At 38.0% G+C, this 18,184-nt stretch overlaps 1 protein-coding gene across 1 annotated transcript in view; it reads left to right on the top strand.

The window, feature by feature from the left end:
• Nucleotides 1-1,123: 1,123 nt before the first annotated feature.
• DNAJC3 (DnaJ (Hsp40) homolog, subfamily C, member 3) overlaps nucleotides 1,124-18,184 on the top strand; it is a gene marked incomplete at its 5' end in the record, with an annotated part of 26,376 nt that continues 9,315 nt past the window's right edge. Inside the window, 6 exons of the mRNA XM_010138473.1 lie at nucleotides 1,124-1,234; nucleotides 3,917-4,041; nucleotides 5,039-5,113; nucleotides 13,750-13,902; nucleotides 15,210-15,391; nucleotides 17,344-17,463. Of these exons, the coding sequence (XP_010136775.1) occupies nucleotides 1,124-1,234; nucleotides 3,917-4,041; nucleotides 5,039-5,113; nucleotides 13,750-13,902; nucleotides 15,210-15,391; nucleotides 17,344-17,463 (766 nt within the window). The remainder of the gene's footprint in view (nucleotides 1,235-3,916; nucleotides 4,042-5,038; nucleotides 5,114-13,749; nucleotides 13,903-15,209; nucleotides 15,392-17,343; nucleotides 17,464-18,184) is intronic.

The following is an 18,184-nucleotide window of genomic DNA, read 5'->3' on the forward strand; positions in this document are numbered from 1 at the left end:
TCCCAAGTGCTGAAAGGTTTGAGTTCTAAAATCTTGATGACCAGAAATTGCTATTCTTTCATTACAAGTACTTTGTTTAATCGCCTTTCAGTGTGAGAAGGTTTTATATGCTTCCTTTAAACTATCTCTGTAGTGTAACATTTTTATTTGGATTCTAAGAAATGCTTTCAAAGTGCTGCTGCATTTTTGTAATTAAGGTGAATTCAAGTGCCTATCTGAATTAGCTCAATACAAAACTGAGACAAGGAAATTGATTTCTAGCTATTGTAGTTCACTGTTTTCTAATGTAATGTATTAGTTCAGGATTTTAATGTATTACTTTGCTTAGATCAATGCGTAGGGTATGCTCGTAGTTAAAGACAAAAATTTATATTGTGGAAGTTCTAATAATCATAAACTGGTAAATTGCAGTGAAATTCTGTCCTGATTTGGAGAATGCTGGAAGCAGTACAAATGAAAAACCTCTGTGACTGAAGTGATGTATGTGCAGCATGTACTTGCACTTGGCTGCTCATTTCTTCTCAACATTAGTATTTCCCTGTTGGCTGAGCAGCAGCAATTTATTAGCTTTAAACTAAAACTGGCACATTGAAAACACACTAATTTAATATGATTTTCATACTACAGGTTAAATGAAATGGCAGAGAGAACTCTTAATTGTTTATATCAAAACTTGCACTCTGGAAACAGTTTGCCTTGGAAATTAAAAAGGGGAGACAAAAGTGCAGTAGATGAGAAGCCAGCCTCTGAAGTAGCTAGCAGTTCTCTGACCACCTGACCGTGCCATCAGTGAAGTGTGTCACCAATCTGTCTCTTTCTCTCAGTTGGGTTACGACAGCTTGATGTGCAAAAGTGTGTTACTGAATGTATAGACAAGAATAGAAATGCATATTCAGTGCCTTCTTGCAGTGCGGTGCTTTACAGTGTCTGCTTCCTTCAACATGTTTTTTGGAGTGGGGAAGAGGTGCTACATGTTTGTTAGTCTGCAGGTTGTTTTAGTACAGGAAGATGTGATCTCTGCCTCTATATCAATAACTGTTTGTTTTGTGTATTATCTGTCTATGCATTTGATTTGTAATCAAACTGGTCATTCAAAACCTCGATCTTTTTGTTTTTCATTAAGGAGCCGAGTGCGGAATAAATGCAGAAGTAGAAAAACAACTTGAAATGGGAAAGAAGTTATTGGCTGCTGGACAGCTGGCAGATGCTTTGTCTCACTTTCATGCAGCTATAGGTATGCATCTTGGAAAAGTAACTTGTACTGGAATACCTTTGGGTTTTGTTTTGCTCTTTGCTTTATTATCTTTCTTGCAAATTCTATTGTGTGAGTTGTAGAAGTTGGGGCACCTGTATGCAGCAGTTTTAAGCTTGGATAGGAGTCAACAGAGATGCAGTAGAATATTTATACTTTGGTTTTGATAAAACTGCTAAATTGCATGTTACATGACCACTAAAGGCACTTCTGTTCTGCCAGCTAAATGTATGGAAGCAATTAAAAATGACTGTGGTATCATTTGATGAGGTACTCCCTGCATCTAATCCCATAAAGATGAAATTTCATCTTTATGAAGCTTTTGTAGTGTGTCTTTGAAAAGTTGTGTTTATCCATGCTTTATTATTTTCCAGCAACATTTTCTCTGTTGTATATTTTGTTGGGGGCGTGTGCAGTGTGTGTGGTTGCTTGGGGTTTGGTTTTTTTTTTGAGTTTTTGGGCTTTGTTATATTGTATACAAGTGCAGCATTTTCTCTGAGAAGAATAACAACAGGGTGTTACACAGTAATGAGTCATACTACTGACTTTCCTATTTACGCCTTGGTGTGGTAGTGATATGTAAATGAAATATCTGAGTTCTCTAAGATCAAATTCCCTTATATAAAAGGAGTGGAGAGAGGAAACCTCTTTTCACGTGCTATGGAAGCTCCTCATTCCACCAAGAGGTCTATTACTCCTTTTGCTTTGCTTGTTGCTGCCAAAGCATGCCTGTGGTATCTGAGCAGAGTTAATGTTACAACACGTTTTACTCCTTTATTATCAGTTGGCAACTTTTAATTTGGATTTGGTGAAAAGTCCATACAAATGCTGGTGGTGGTACACAGGAGGCATTGGAGTGAGGTGCCTTCATGGGGTGAAACCCTCTGTTTTGCCAGCAGTGCTAAAACAGGTGATGGAACTATGGCATGACCACATCTGCTGTGACCTTGCTTAGTTCGATGCTGATTTGAGACTGATTGCCTAAACTTCCATCAGACTTCTTTCCTCCTTGTATTTTGCCTTTTTGAAAAGATTATAAGCACGATTTGCCTCCTGTGTTTGGAGGGGAGAAGTTTCTCTAGTCCTCTCTTTTGTACTGCATCATCCTAGATTGTGAGGTGAATAGATCTTTTTGTCTTGCATCAGCCAGCCTATTTTTCTTTTTTGCAAACATCTAAAATGAAAGAAAGCTACTGTCCATTTTCTCTCCAGTTTAATTCTTATCTCTTTCTTCGATCCCATCAAGTTGATTGCTTATGCTTTCTCTATGGGTAAATGTCAATTGCTAGTTGTTGCTGTTACTGGGGAACTATGACTTCAAAACCATGTTCCAACTGTCAGGAAGATCATTATCTGGTGCTGGAACATGCTTCCTGGGTTACCTCTTTCCAATTTTTCATCCTGTGTGTTTAATAAAGTTCCTTAATTTCAGATATTGATTTGTACTCACTCTACACATTTAGTTGTATGCAGTATGACTTAATGCCAAACTGTTTCTTTTTTTTTTTTTAAAGGTAGTAACATTTGATTTTATTTGATGTCCATAATGCTGGCACACAAGGTGGCGTACAGCATGGGGGTTATTACATTTCAGTGCTGGACATCAGCATTGCTACAGCCAAGATATTGTAGAGGAAGAGTGCAGATACCTTTTCCAGTGAGAACTGAACTAGTGTTTTGGTAATGAAGGTAGCCAACTGTGAGGTTCAGTTACTGACTGTAAGATATTTGGCAATGCTATTTATTCCTTCTATTTTAAAGTTCAACTTCAGCCACAAATGAGAAGAGAAATAATTCTTTTGTTCCTTAGATATGGATGTTCATTTTTATAAACTCTGAATTGATGATTTTTTTTCATACCACGGTAAAAAGTTTACTGTCTTCTACTGCATATGGTTGTTTGGTTTAAATTCCCTTTCCTTGAGAGCCCACAGTATCCTATTTCTCTGAAATACTGCATAGAGAAGAATATTAAGAAAATTATTGTTTTCAGAGACTGATATTTGCCCCGTGTAAGTGTGTAACATCTCTAGTGTAGAGAGTGTTAAAATTCTTGGATCCTGGAGTTTTGACCACCAGGCTGTGTGGAATATGTAGACCTTGAAGTTAGCCTTCAGGTTTTTTGACAACGTACATGCGTTTGTCTGCCGTCAAGAAGGGTGTTGTTGCCCTCTTCAGTATTAAAGAGAGAAGTTGCTGCTGTTTCAGTGGATGGTGTAAAGCGTTTTATCTGTCTGTGACGATGTTGGATTAACGTGTTGGTCATTTTGGGATTATGTGCTTCCGTTCTGTATAATGGACAGGAGCTGGGATGGAGAGCAATGAATTAATGTGCTTTCAAATGTAAGCCTGCAGTTTGAGATAAAGGGTTGGTATGTAGTGGCTGTTCTCCTCTACAAAGCTGAAATACATGTACGTGTTTTACCTTCAGTACTCTTCCATTATTTGGAATTTCTGTGTTTCTGTAATCTTTATTATTAAATAATCAAACTGCATAGAAAATTCTGCTTTGATAATATTACAAATACTATGTTTTATTGATAAATACAATCTTTTCCAGTGGCTTAAAACTCAGATAATCTATTCTTGTCATTACAGTTTTGCTCTACCCAAAGTTTCAGTTGCTTTGAGATAGTATTCTGATTACTGTTCATTCACTTGCAGAGGGAGACTCTGATAACTACATTGCTTATTACAGAAGAGCCACGGTGTACTTAGCCATGGGCAAATCAAAGGCAGCAATTCGTGATTTAAGCAAAGTGGTTGAATTAAAGCAAGACTTCACATCAGTAAGTATTACAGGAATTGAAAATTGTTCAAGTGTAAAAAAAAAAAAAACTACTTTGAAGGAAGTTATTTCAGATTTTGCTAAACTGAAATATAAAACAGAAGTATAAAATACATTATCACTCAGAAGGCTTTGAATAGGTTAAAATAACAGCAATGGTGTATGTACTTGAATTTGCGGTTATGCTGACTACAGTCTAGCCAGTTATTCTAACAACTCATGGTAGTTTTGTTAAATTCATGTTCCTCATGAGTTTGTGCTAAACGCTTTCCTTCTCGCTTGTGATTATTATCCTCTCAGTCACCAAGGCTATGCCCTCTGAGAGAGAGGGGGCAAGAGAGTGCACAGTTGCCTCTGTTTTCCTTCTCTCTTATTCAGGATTTGATTTGAGACATCTCTTCTCCGCAGGAACTGTCCTAATCTCACTGCCTTCAAGTGCATCAAGTTCAGATTTTCTTATCTCTTTTTCATTTCTGTTACTGTATGTGGAGACTGCCTCATTAGTTGGAGAATAATGCTGTAATCCTCCATCCGATTCTCTTGTTTCCCTTTTCTTTGGACACTCGCATGTCCGGTCTAGTTTACAATGAAGGAGTAAATGTAAAATTTGTGATTTTATGGAAATATTCTTAAAAGTCAAAATCTTTTATTAATTTGTCTTTTTATGAAGCTTCTATTATTCTGAAAGTTTACTGGAAGAATTGAATGTGAGAATTACTATTTCTGTTAATTTCTGAAAAATCTATAAGCAGTTATCAGGAAAGTGGAGTAAGATAACCATTCACTTTGTTTGGTGCAACTCCTCACATGAGTTCTTTCCATGAGTTGCAGCTGCTCATAAAAACTGTGGCTGCTTTTTGTCCCTCAGTTCTGGTGCAGTGATAGGCAAATTGAGAAGACAAAGAACTTTTTTTCTGCTAAAGTAAACTGAAGCTTGTGTTCATACTTTGCTGAATTCCAATTTGTGAATAAAGAAAGTGTCATATGTTTCATTTCAGGCAAGATTACAGAGAGGGCACTTACTGCTCAAGCAAGGAAAATTTGATGAAGCAGAGGATGACTTCAAAACTGTGGTAAGTTGGAGGCCCGTGTTGAACTACATCACTGCTTTTAAGGTTTGAGTTCTAGCCAAGGTCTCATCTCAGCTCTGATGCTCTAGAGTATATGCATGCCTTCCCTGGTTTGAGCCTCCGCTTCTTTCCTGTTCTTTGAAGGTATTGTAGGTAAGCTATCTTGTATGAATAAATTACTGATAAAGTTGCAGTGTACTGATGAAGATGAAATGAGGTGTTGCGTGAAGTAGCACAGCGCTTTCAGAAGCTTTTTTTTGTCCGTGTATGCCTGGCACTTGATGGCACCTATACTAGGGAGCAACTTTCATTTGGAAAGACTGTCATGAGAGCTTCCCTGATCTTAGTTACCCAGCCAATATAATTGAACAGGATTTATTGAATATGACAAATGGAAAAATTTACAGGTTCTGGATGTTCGTTGAGGAAACTAATTTCTGTACTACAACTCTTCACTTCTAAGCTTAGATAATAATTCAGAATGTACAAAAACTCACCTACACAAAGGTGAGGTCTCTCAGCTTCAGACTTCTCTTAGGCAGTGTCCCAACCTGAGGGGAGAGCTCCCAACCCTGACTGCAGACCTGCTGCTCCAAGGAGGACTGACTCAGACTTACCCCTGACAGGTCTCCATTTGTGCCCTTAGTTGAATCTGAGCGGTAGTTATATATGGTCATATTAGCTCCCATTGTCTGCAAACCTGCTTTCTAGACACATACATGCACCTAGTGGGCTAGGCTAGAGCTGCTGAGAAGCTTCCAGAGGTTTCTTGCAGTTTCTGTGAAATCAGCATAGCAACTGCTGCAGTTAAGTGGTTGGAAGTTTCTCAGTCCAAGGGCGTAGGAACTCAAAAGTATGCACCCATTACTATATTCAGGTCACCCTGTGGAGTCACTAGGGACCTCATGGATCAACACTGAAGGTTCCTGTCTCTCTTAACTGATTGTAGAAGGATTATGGGCTCTTAATTTAGTCACTAGGCTATTAACATCAATGAATTTCAGTGACATGCATCGGCATGTCCTCCCATCTGTAGAGGAGTTCTCAATCTTTCATGAATGTGTTGGCAATACTTTATCTCCTCCATCAGGAAGTGCTCAGAGTTTCCAGACAAACACAGCTGGATATTATCCACCTAAAACTCACTTGGGCTGATTTTTCTTTCAATGGCTTTTTGTGCATTTCAGCCTTAAACTGCGAAAATAAACTCATCTAACCCTAGAACAAAATTTTTCGGAGAATATGTGAAACTCAGTTCCCTCTCTTGCACAAAATTTCTGTAAGCAGGAGAATAAATAAGCTTCATTCTTGCTTACTCTTCAGGAGTTGCTAGTTTGAACAGCTTGCATGTCCCTTATGCCAAAATAAGTAGAATTTGAAAGTTTAACTGATGCTGTCTTGTTGGCTTTCTTTGAAGAGTATGATGGAGAAAACTTCTGCATTGCAGATTATAGATGTTTAAGGGAATTCTTACTAGTGAGTATGTACGACAGAAGTGGAGCAGTTATTACTGTACGCCTTGCAGCGCAGCTGGTAGGAATGGCTCTTGCAGACAAATGCACCAGGCAATTAGTCTTTGTGCTTGTAGCAAAGCTGCAGTGGCTGATTCTAAGTCTGAAATTCATTTAGCAATGTCTCCTCTGGCTGCTGCTTCCTCAGTAAGTTTCTTAGGAGTGTGTGTGTCTGCAGCTGCACATCTGATTGCGGTGCAGCCCTACTGTTTGCAGATGTGGGTGAATGTCGTTTGGCTCTGAAGTGAGGGCATAGTTGCTGCAGTAGCAATTACGTGATGTCAGTGTTGGTTCTGAATTTGTGTATGCATCTCTGCAGTTACTGTTTCTTGAAGTATTGATTAATGCTACATATGGAAATGCTTCTTCAGTCAGCTGTCAAGTAGCTTATCCTTTTTCCAAACAAGCTGCAAAAAATTAGATTGCTGCCTTTTGTCAATCAAACAGTTTCAGTCTTCAGTCAAGTTTTAAATTTGAAGTGAAAGAGGTTTTTTCTCAGAAGTTAACTTAACGAAGATGCCATATTGGTCCTTAATGTTCCAGTTTCCTTCAATCTGTGAACAAGATTGCCTGTGTATGTAGAGAACATGGTGAGCGGTCTGTTTTGAAGAGCACAATTTACAGTTAAGTGCGGTATATTCAAGCAAAATAAGCTAATGCTGAAGTAATCTTTTGTAATAGGCTAATGTATTAATATGGGGATGAGATTAAGTTATCTTGTGTACTTTGAATCTTTTAATACATATTTCTATGAGAGATTTCCCTTGTTTTCTTCTAAATCTTTCAGGTAGTTACTGCGATTATTCTACCAGTTCTCTACATGTCTAAAATACCTAGTATACTCTGGCAGCATGTTTGCATTTAAATATGAAATTGCATTTAATCTCAAAGTGAGAGGAATTGCATTTAATCTCAAAGTGAGTCACAACACTGTGTAATGTATTAATGTTCTCTGTTTTGAGGTTTTTTTAATGTAAATGAGAGGACAAAGGGAGGAAGACTGTTAGGGATTGAAGAGACACGTAGGAGCGAGATGATTTGTAATTCACTGTATGATACTTGGCATTAAGAGTCATTGTTACCAGTGTTGCTTTTCATGCCTACCAGAACTGCAAGGTGACTGATGTAATGAGCCGCCTGTAAAATGCTGTTTTCTCCTAGCGTATTCCAGAAGTCTGTCGAATACCAGTGGAGATTGTGAAAAGTGTTTGGTGGTTTTTTGTTTGTGGTTTTTTTTTTTTAATTCCTATCCCTGCGGTTGGAATCATGCTCCTTGAAAGTGATCTCAGCAGTTTAGGAGATAGAGTCATTTTTTAGGAAAAGAAAAATTCAGCCCAGCTAAATGGAGAGGAGGATGACCGGTCAACTTCCCCAGCTTGTAACAGCAGCAGTTTTGTGTAGAGCTTAAAAAAAATCTTTACGTATAATAGCAAAACTACCCTTCAGTGTATACTCATTAAAAGGAAAAAAAATGTCATAACCTTAAATTCTTTCTACACAATTTTATAGTACATGAGGATCCTAAATGTTTTTAAATTATATGATTGCTAAGCAGAGGAGTTTCTCTGGGTGTTTCTACTCCCCAATGACATACTGGTCCTGGCTGTCTCGTGAGGCAGTGCCAGTGTGAGAGCAGGCAGTGAGAATGCCTGACTGGAAAGGATGGGAGTACTCAGGAGCAGAGCCTCTTGAGACCCCAGCTTCATGCATTATTTTTAGATTGCTTTTTGTTTGTTTGTTTTCTACTCTGTACTTCCCTGATGGCTGAAATTAATCACAAGGTTTGGATAGAGTATGTGATTCCATCTTATGCCTTGACATATTAGGCAATACTACATTTCTAGAAACTTCTCCATTTGGCCAACAGATGCACCAAGCTGATGAGGTTCCTTACATGGGACACATTTTATTTTTGTCTAGTGATACAGAATCACAACTTGTTCATCTTTAGAAGCTTTTTAGTTTTTTTCCTTAGCAACTCAGCTACCAGTTTGGAAATCCAGGACCTGGAGAGTAATAAAAGTTTAAACAGGTGTCATTCTTGTGTTCAGAGTGCCTAGGATGGAACGGGGATGAAGCAGAAGTCCTTAGATGACCTTAGAAAGTCCTTGCTCACAATATACGAACAGGACAGATCTGTGGGCGTGTCAACACTCGTGTCTAAGGCTTCAGTCCATGAAAGCCCTGGATTATTTATTTTGTCTTTAAGCATGGGATTTGTAGTGAAAATAAAAGGAATATTGGTATACTTTGATGGAACACTTTCTGAAAAGGTGATAAAAGCAATACAAGTCTTGGCAGCCCTTTGTATATGCCGTGGAATATTGTCTGTGACCCTTCTTGTGTCCTAGAGAAAATGACAAGTGTTTTGAGTTGCTGAATTCTGTAGAAGGCACAAAAATAGAAAGTAACTTCTGCCTAGTCTATTGGAAAGTGTGAAAAGGATCAAGTTGTCATATTTCTTTTAAATTTTCTTCATATGTTATTTTTAGACTGTCTGTAACATTCACAGCTGCAGTTTGTTGCAATAAATACTGTAAATTGAGGTGTGCAAAATAGGCATTTTTGTGTCCCTTGGAAGCATAAACACTTAAAAGGTGGAAACTGAAGATGCCGCTTCCAGCTCCACTAGATGTCAGCCAAGACCGAGTGACTGAGCACTGTACCTCTGCAAATGGTTTTCTACTCTAAAGAAGCACTTGGCTGTTGCAAAATAACACTCAACAGTAGTTTTCCATGTTAGGCTGGTATGTAATAATACTATTTTGGATATAGGTGGAGGTGACCATCTTACAGCACTGTGAGTTAACTCGATTTAACTAGACAAGCTTGGGTTAGGTATTTGAAGCTCTCTTAACCAGATCAAAGTAACATTAGATTATACATTCCTTTGTGGTACTGTGATCATCTGTAGCGTCTTGGGTAAAGAATAAAAGGTATTTAAATATTTCCTTGCTTTTTTCTATCTGTCTAACATCATAGCTGTGTTACCTAATATATTGCTCTGCCAATACAGAGCTTTCCTTTGTGCGCTGTTCTTGAGTGTGTGGGTGTCTTGATCTTAGGTAACACAAACTGTGGAGGTTTCTTCACTTCCCCTCAGAATATTTTTCGCAAACCTGATCAATCTCTTTTCCTTGCATGTGTATTTACCAGTTTGAAAAACAAGAAAATAAAGCAGCTATAAAATGTGTCTGTGTATGCCTACTTAGTGGCACTCGACCACTATAAGCAAGGTATAGAAAGAGTACGTCTGTAGCATTTTGTTTGTTCAATATTTTGCTTTTTAAACAACAGTATTAAAGAATTTTTCAAGTTGATAGTGTCTGTTTATAATACATACGAAGATGTTAAAATACTATGGATGAATTGCCTATCTATCTTTAATCTGTACTCTTCGAGAGGATGGTTTCTGAGTTGTTTGTTTTTTTCCCAAGATGGATGTAACTGTTCTTCATTAGAATTCCTATAGTAAAATGCCCAACTTTTTCTTCTTTTGGTAATGGGCCATTGCAAAGAAAGGTGTAGGACTACGTAGCCAGAAAGTATGACAGGCTCTAGTAGGCCACTGAACTAGCTTAGCCATGTTTTGTAACTCTTCCCTATACTTCTGAAAAAAAAGATCCTAAGCTTAATAGGCAGGAGGCATTTGCTCCACGGTCAAGATTTCCAGTTCTATGTCCTGTAACAGTGTTCTGTGTTTGGAAATTCTTTTCTTTAGGATGATGACAGATGGTGTTGTAAAGCTTTAAGTAAAATGCATATTGCTGATCCAGAAAACATAAATGTAGTAGGTGCAACACATTGGAGTATACTAATTAATTCAGACTGGCATGTGGCATCTTCAGGACAGCAACACCCAACACACAAAATGCAGATAGATCCTTTGTAGTTTAACGTTAGCCTTGCTTCAGTGTTTTGTCTCTGCTGATACGCTAGTTTGGCTATATTGATGGCCTTGTATTAACAATATTTTTCTGAAGTAGTGCTGCATTCTCTTTGTTATATAGCCTTGTGTGGCTGATGTAACTTTTGTGTGTGGTTAGAAAGGTCAGATTCATGGACTGGTGAAATGCAATGAAGTTAAGGCAAGTTTGGAGGGGGGTGGGGTTATGTTCCATCTGAAAACCAGCATGAATTGTTGAGCTTGTTAACATGTTTTTCCCATGAGAAAATTTTTAAATAAATACTTCAAGTTTGACTGCAGATGCAAGGCAGCTATTTCAAGGCTGCCTACTTTGAATAGAAATGATGTAAGCATTTTCTAGATGCCAAGAAAATGCTGTTTTTCATGACGTAACCTACTAATAGCTTTTCTCGCTGTCCTGGGTGCAGCAAGGTGATCTTGCAAAGTTTTGAGTCAAACCCTTGAGATAAAGTTCTAGAAGCCAGCTTCCTCATTGAGAGTAATGGGGAGAAAGATAGACATGTGAATGCTTTTAAAGCTTAACTTGATAAAAGAAGTGGAGATGATTAATTTTTTTTTTCCTCCTTTCATCTTGCTTACTTGGGGGTGGAAGTTGAGTTTTGCTTAACGTAGGGTGTGTTTCTCCCCTCTACTGAGACACCAAGGCTGTAAAATACAGCAGCACCTATAGTAGTAATTCCATGATAGAGAATTACTTACAGTAGCAAAGCCATTCCTGTACACTGGCTGTTTTCATGTGAAGGAATTTAGGTGCAGTTTTGGCAGGGGGTTGGTAGTGAATGAAAGCTGTTGTTAATAGTAGCTAGCTCTTGTTGCTGCCACTTAAACTGCACTAATTTAGTGTTCTAATGCAAATGTAGTAATCCTCAAAACCAGCCAAGGATACTATGCTGAGAACAGTTCACCGGTAGAATTGCGCTTATCCAGCAGAACTGAGCATAGCTGACCTTGTGCTTTGAGGCCATTGATAAAACATGTAGAGGAGCATTAGGTTTGCCTTAGATCCACATCAAATTCAGCTGAAAGTTTTTAATACTTTGCTCCTTTCTTAGAAATCTAGCACACTTGGTGCAAGCAGTTGTTCTGAGTTGTCACCCCCAAGCTTACTGCTGCACAGGAAACAGAAATAATTGAAATGTGATTAGTTATTGGTAGTGATCTAACAGTCGTCTGATCCCAGGGCATAAAGCAGAAATAAAATTGGGAAGTAAACCAAACTGAGTATCAGACAACCACAGTACACTTCCTGCTTTTTTTCTGGGAGCTGAATGAATGGTCTTCTTTTTGCTTTAGTTAACATTACTGATTAAAACATCATAGCAATACACTAATTACTTATAAAGAGCTTCTGAGTCTATATTTTTATCATACTGTAGGACACAAACACTTGATGGCTTTAGGTTGAATAATAGTTTGTAAAGTTTCCCTTTCTTTGTTAACTGGAGAGTTTGTACTACCTAAAATTATCTAGAATGTTTCACTCAAAAGGTCTTTATTACTATTGGACTTGTCCCTATGATGGTAACATGGCTTTTCATATTCCACTAACGTTTTGCTCCAAATAAATTACTAAGGAGTGCAGTGTTATAAGTGAGATAAGTCTAAATGGAAGCATAAAGCTTGTCCATAGCAAAACGTCTTAATTTTTAAGAGTGGAAAATGCTGACAAATTGAGTCAGCTGGAACTGAAGACTTCAGAGTTTTGTAGACTTCAACTTTAAAAATTACAGATGCAGAAATTTGCCTCTACTACAGGCTCCACATTTGGAGGAGAAAGAGGGTGCACAGCATCATGAATTTATAGGCATAGTTTCTATTCCAACCAGAAGAAAAGCTTTTTGAGCTTGCAAAGAGGAAAACTCTTTTGATCATTTTCCTCTCCTTTTGCTGAAAAATAGTGTAGGGGATAAAGGAGAACTTTCAGGTCTGAGCACAACTTGATTTTTGCCAGAGTGAAACGAAACAACTGCTTAAGGTTCAAAAAGACTTAAAACAGCTAAGACAGAGGTGGGACTTGTGTATGCTTTTGATGTTGCATTTAGGCATTAAGGAGTTCTGAAGGCTGATGTTGAATTACATTGGAGACTTAAGCACAAAGAATGAGTGTTTGAAGAACTTACTCATGAGAAAAAGAGACCTCTTTGAGATAAAGGGGGAAAGAAAAAGTACTGGATGACTTTGAAGACTCATTAACTTTAGTCAAAATTCTGTATATAAAATACAAGGTAGAGCAAGTTTTGATTTTAAACAAAAGAAAAGTCAAGTCCTGCTGCTTTGTCCGTTTAAAAATTTTGTAAGTCATTCTCATAATCAACAAGTGGGAAGCCAATGCTTTATTCAAACTAATCTTACAAATGTGCTTCCTGGCATTGCAGGGGAATGGCTGAGACCCTTCCTGGCCCATAATTGTCTTCCTGGATGGTAGCAAAGTTCCTTCTGAGATTTTAGGATTTTGTGTGGGGTGGTTTTTTTTTTTTCTTTCTTTGAGCATACAAAGCTGGCTAAACAAATGAAAGCAAGTACACTGTAACTCTGCTTGCTCAGAGAGAGGGGTTTGAGAAATGAGTCTTTGCAGACAAAATTTTAGAGTTGTTTAAAACTATATGTGAAGAAAAGTGCATAAATTCCCAGCTGAGCCATTTCCCCATTTGTAGCATTTCAACTTGTTGCTGTAGCCACTCTGAGGAAGATGTGAGAAACACACCTTCACAGTAATACTGTCTGCGGCGTGTTGCATTTGTTTCTGTATTAATTTTTAAATATGTATTGTGCTTAAAGTGAGATGGGTAATTATGCCATGTGCATACTGGATATGCCATACTTTCTACTGATGTTGAGGAATCCAGTGTTTAATAACTGTTGGCAGAAAGAATTAATTAACCAAGCTACAATTCAGAGGTCTGTGACTTTCATCAGGTGATGGGGGGTGATTACTGTTGTGTATGATGTGTCCAATGGTAGACAATCCAAGCATAGTGGGGGGACGACTTATATTTCTCTGACTTCTGACAACTTGTATTGAAGCTAAAAGTATCTTTCTTTTTTCCTAAAGTTTGGAGTTGGAAACATTTCCAGTGGAATTTTTAAACTAATTTTGCTTTTTTTCAGCTTTAGTCAGTTCTCTGTGATATGATTATTAATGAGATAAAAAGAGATTCTTGAACAAGCATTTCGGTCTCTCTCCTTGTTAATGTTTGCAGCTGAAATCCAATCCTAGCAATAACGAGGAGAAAGAAGCCCAGACTCAGCTGACAAAATCTGATGAGCTACAGCGCCTGCATTCACAAGCATTATCTGCCTACGAGCAAGAGGATTACGAAGCTGCTATTTCTCTTCTTGATGAAATCTTGGCAGTAAGTGTTAAGTAAAATGGTACTGTGAAAGGGAAGTAAGAGCTCCTGTCTGGCCTCTGTGTATTTTTGTTTAATAACTTCTTCACTGATGTGAAAACACTTGGTTTAATTGGCTCAGTTTTGCTGAGCACCATGAGTCCATAATGGAGTTGAAGAGTGGAGAATGCTGAGCACTAGCTAAAAAAAAAAAAAATCAAAATAATGGCATATAGTTTGGGTTAAAGATACAAGTTCAGCCAAACTTCTGTTATGAATAACTTTCTTGATTATACTTCTGCATTTTGCCACAGTCAGTGTTCTTGGGGAAGCTGGGGAAAAAAAAAGTTATTCTGCAACAAATGAAGATTTGCCAGATATAGGAGGTGTAGGTTTTTTATCAAGATTTTTTCATTGCTTTTATGCAGGCAATTTTTGTCTTGAGAAAACATAGCAAAGGATAAAAAAATCAGAGTTAAATATGTACACAGCTATTTGGATTTTTGGTTTGTTCCTTAGGCATCTGTATGTGTTGACTCTTAATCAGAATAGGTAGTCTGATAGTGTAAATAACTCAGTTATGGGCATTCTGTTTCATACAGAAATATATATTAAATGACAGTTAACTGCTATGACTCTCTACATACAAATTAACGCTACTGGCTTGGAGTTTACAGACACCTAGCTTTTGGTGAAGAAACTGCCGAAGTGTGGGAGTTTGTGGGAAAGGAACGTGGAAAAGCAGAAAAGCCTCATTCTCTAAAATGATGGTTTACAAACAAATGATAAGATCCAGAATAAATTCTACGAAATGCATTATGATAGGCAATCCCTTTTAAGTTATTATTATTGCCATATGGTGACATTGTTACTTCTGTGTATATCTGGAAAATTGGGATACTAAGGTCAAATCTTGCATAGCTGAATCTTAGCCATAGGCTTCTTCCTAGAGGACAACTGACAGCTCGATGCTTGCTGTTCATTACCCCTATTCTTTGGGGAAGATAGAATAATTTGTGATTCTGATATCCTTCCCTGGAGGCTCAACAGACTGTCCCAGTTTAAGCACTGCCAGTAGATGTAATTCATCTCCCTGCGTGAGCTCATTGACTCATTTACACATTTTTCAGGCCTTTGTTTTCTGTTTGGGCAGGTGCATCACAGCATCCACCAGGAAGCAGAGATGCTAATTTCATGTGCTCTGCATGCAGCTTGAACCTTATGCTGGTACAGTTGGGAAAGTGAAATTAAATGGGATTTTTCTTTTGTTGAGGAGGAAAAGCAGTGAAGTGTTATGGACCAAAACCAAGCTTTAATTTTGATTTCTTAAGGTTTGTGTTTGGGATGCAGAGCTACGAGAACTTCGAGCTGAGTGTTATATAAAGGAAGGGGAACCAAGCAAAGCCATTAGTGACTTGAAAGCTGCTGCCAAATTAAAGAATGATAACACTGAAGCCTTCTATAAAATCAGCAGAATATATTATCAGCTGGGGGACCATGAATTATCACTCAGGTAATTCTACTGTTTGCTGTAATCATTATGATTGAGACACAAATGTGATGATAAGTCATGATAAACTGTGAAATTTCTGTGTTGTCTGGACTGGATCTGAAAAAGGAAGCTCCTTTCCAGAAGCTAAGAACTGGCAGTGAAGACACCATGTTTATTCTTGGCAGACCAGCCAGTGATGGTTTCTAGCATCTTGTTTACTTAAATAAAAGCCATGGTGCAGGTCCATCAAAGTTGCCTACATTTACTGTCTTTATTGTATTTCTCCATCCTAGAAGAAAGTGCTTCTGTAAACCTGCTTCGGAGGAGCCTGTTTTTATATCTTGAGCCTCCATTCAAGTTAAATTTACAATGCAAACAAATCTATGCATGAAGTCTTACAGCTAGATTTCTATTTTCAGGAGTGGAAATAAAAGGTTACAAGCTTAAAAATAAGTAGAAGCTACAGAATCATCCAAATATGAGGAGCTAGGGATCCAGAGATGTAAAATCTTTCATTCTTGCAGACATTGTCCACTCTTTTGGATGATTTTTTTAGAATGCTCTACCGTTTTACTGAATCCAGTTTAAGGTATTATTCCCCTACGTCCTTAATTGGTCCTGCAGATAACTGCCCTTGACCAGTACGTCAGCTCAGCTGGACAGATGGTATAATCCTCCTTCTTGTGCACAAGTGGTTTCTGTGCAGCTTATCTTGGATGTGCTGCCTTCATCTCCAGACTCCTTCCAGAATGGTTTCTGCCACAAAATCTCTTCAGTAAGAGGTGAAGGGAACTGAAAAAGCCTGAGTTTCTTTTCTTGGCTGGTGAATAGAAACTGAATGTGACTATATGACTAAAATAGCAAAAATTAATTTTAAAACTGGGCAAAAGTAAACACCAAATACATAACTGGTTTGCATTGGAGATCCCCTTTCCAGAATATACTTAATCTCTGGCACTCATAGCTCACTTCTGTGCTGACTTTCAGTAGCTGACCATCACTTAGCCTAATGTTTTCAAGAACGGGTGATATGTCTTTTTTCTGAAATCCACGTATGATAATAACCTCTGTTAATAACCAAATCTTAAGATTTTTAGAAGTACAGTATAAGATTTTTGTGTAAGTACAATTGAGAGAGCTGTTGAAGAACAGAAAGCTATAAGAATGAAGGGATAGGCCTCTTTTCTTCATCTCTAGTACTATTTTTTTGAGATAGTGATTAATCTTGTCCTTTGTTTCTTCCTCTTACCTTTTACAGGCTTTATTTTCAAATAATAGATATTTTGTCTGATTAGGATCAAAATAAGATTTTTCTGCATATAACACCTTGGTTGTGCTATGATGCTCTATATGATACAGAACTCTTATTCCTTCATATAATTGCATTCTGGAGGTTTTTATAAAGACTTTTGACTGTTTCAAGAGATATCTGCCCTAATCAGCCTGATTAAACAGTCTTCACAGAGAAGAGTAAGGCTCAGACTTGGCTGAGATTCTATCAGGAGGAGGTTTGGGTCTTAACTGAGCTTTGCCTATTTCAGGCAGCATGAAATATACTGCTACAGAGGTATTTTGTGATATAGCTGAGTTAAATATGCAGGAAAATTAAAATAAATTTTATCTGATAACTGCTGAATATAATTTCTTACCCAGTGTATATACTTATTCTGTTGTTTAGTCAGTTATTAATATAACAGTTATCAATCTTTGCATATTTGGCAAGACAGAAGAATTAAAACCAAACCCAGACAAATATCCCTGTATGTTCTGGAAGGCTTTTTTTTGTCTCACTTTACATTCATTTCTGTATGAAGGGGGAAATTGTGTAAAGAAGTCAGCTGTTGTTCTGTACAGCTTACAGATACTTCATTGTGTCTCTAGGTGAAATTTCATAATCTGATTTCGTAATGTGTAGTGATGTCTTTCTATTTTGGGTTTGGGTTTTTTTTTCTTCCCTATCTCTCTCTGAAAAGTGAAGTCCGGGAGTGTCTGAAACTGGATCAAGACCATAAGCGATGCTTTTCTCTCTATAAGCAAGTAAAGAAACTCAATAAGCAGATCGAGTCAGCAGAGGAATTCATCAGAGAAGGCAGGTAAGTGTTCACTGCTATATTAAAAAAAAATCACTACTAAGGCGCCGACTCGTTATTGATTGAGGAGTTGATTAAGTGATGCTTTTTGCATCTGTCAGTTGAAGTGGATAAGTGAGCACAGCTCTCAAATTAAATTAAAATAAATATTGACTCCCATAGTAACAATCGTATTCCAATTCCTTCTGATGTCACTGTCTTCTCTTTGCATACTTAAATTCTTTGTGGAGCAGGCAGCAAGACCAAAAGAGTGTTAATATTTGTCAGCTTTCATCAGTCAGATCTGATGAGGCCACACCTGTAGTGCTGGGCTCCCCAGTACAAGAGAGACAAAGCTACTGAGACAGAAGGTCCAGTGAAGTGCTCTTAAGATGGTGGAAGGACTGGAGCATCTCTGTCCTGTGAGGAAAGACTGAGATAGCTGGGACTGTTCCCCCTTGAAACTTCTCTGCTACAAGGTGACCTTATCAGTGCACATCAGTACCTGAAGGGAGAGCACAAAGAGTACGGCTCTGTTCAGTGGTGCCCAGTGACAGAACCGGGGGCAATGGGTACAAACCAAAACAGGAAATTCCATTTGAGCATAAGGAAATGCTTCCCACCACTCCTTCATTTCCACTGGTGCAGGTTGCGCAGAGAGGTTATGGAGTCTTCCTGCTTTAGAGATACTGAGAATCCCTCTGGACACAGTCCTGGGCAACCTGCTTTAGCTGGGCCTGCTTGA

This window comes from Buceros rhinoceros, unplaced genomic scaffold (genome assembly GCF_000710305.1).
Source record: "Buceros rhinoceros silvestris isolate BGI_N320 unplaced genomic scaffold, ASM71030v1 scaffold15856, whole genome shotgun sequence".
NCBI lineage: Eukaryota > Metazoa > Chordata > Aves > Bucerotiformes > Bucerotidae > Buceros > Buceros rhinoceros.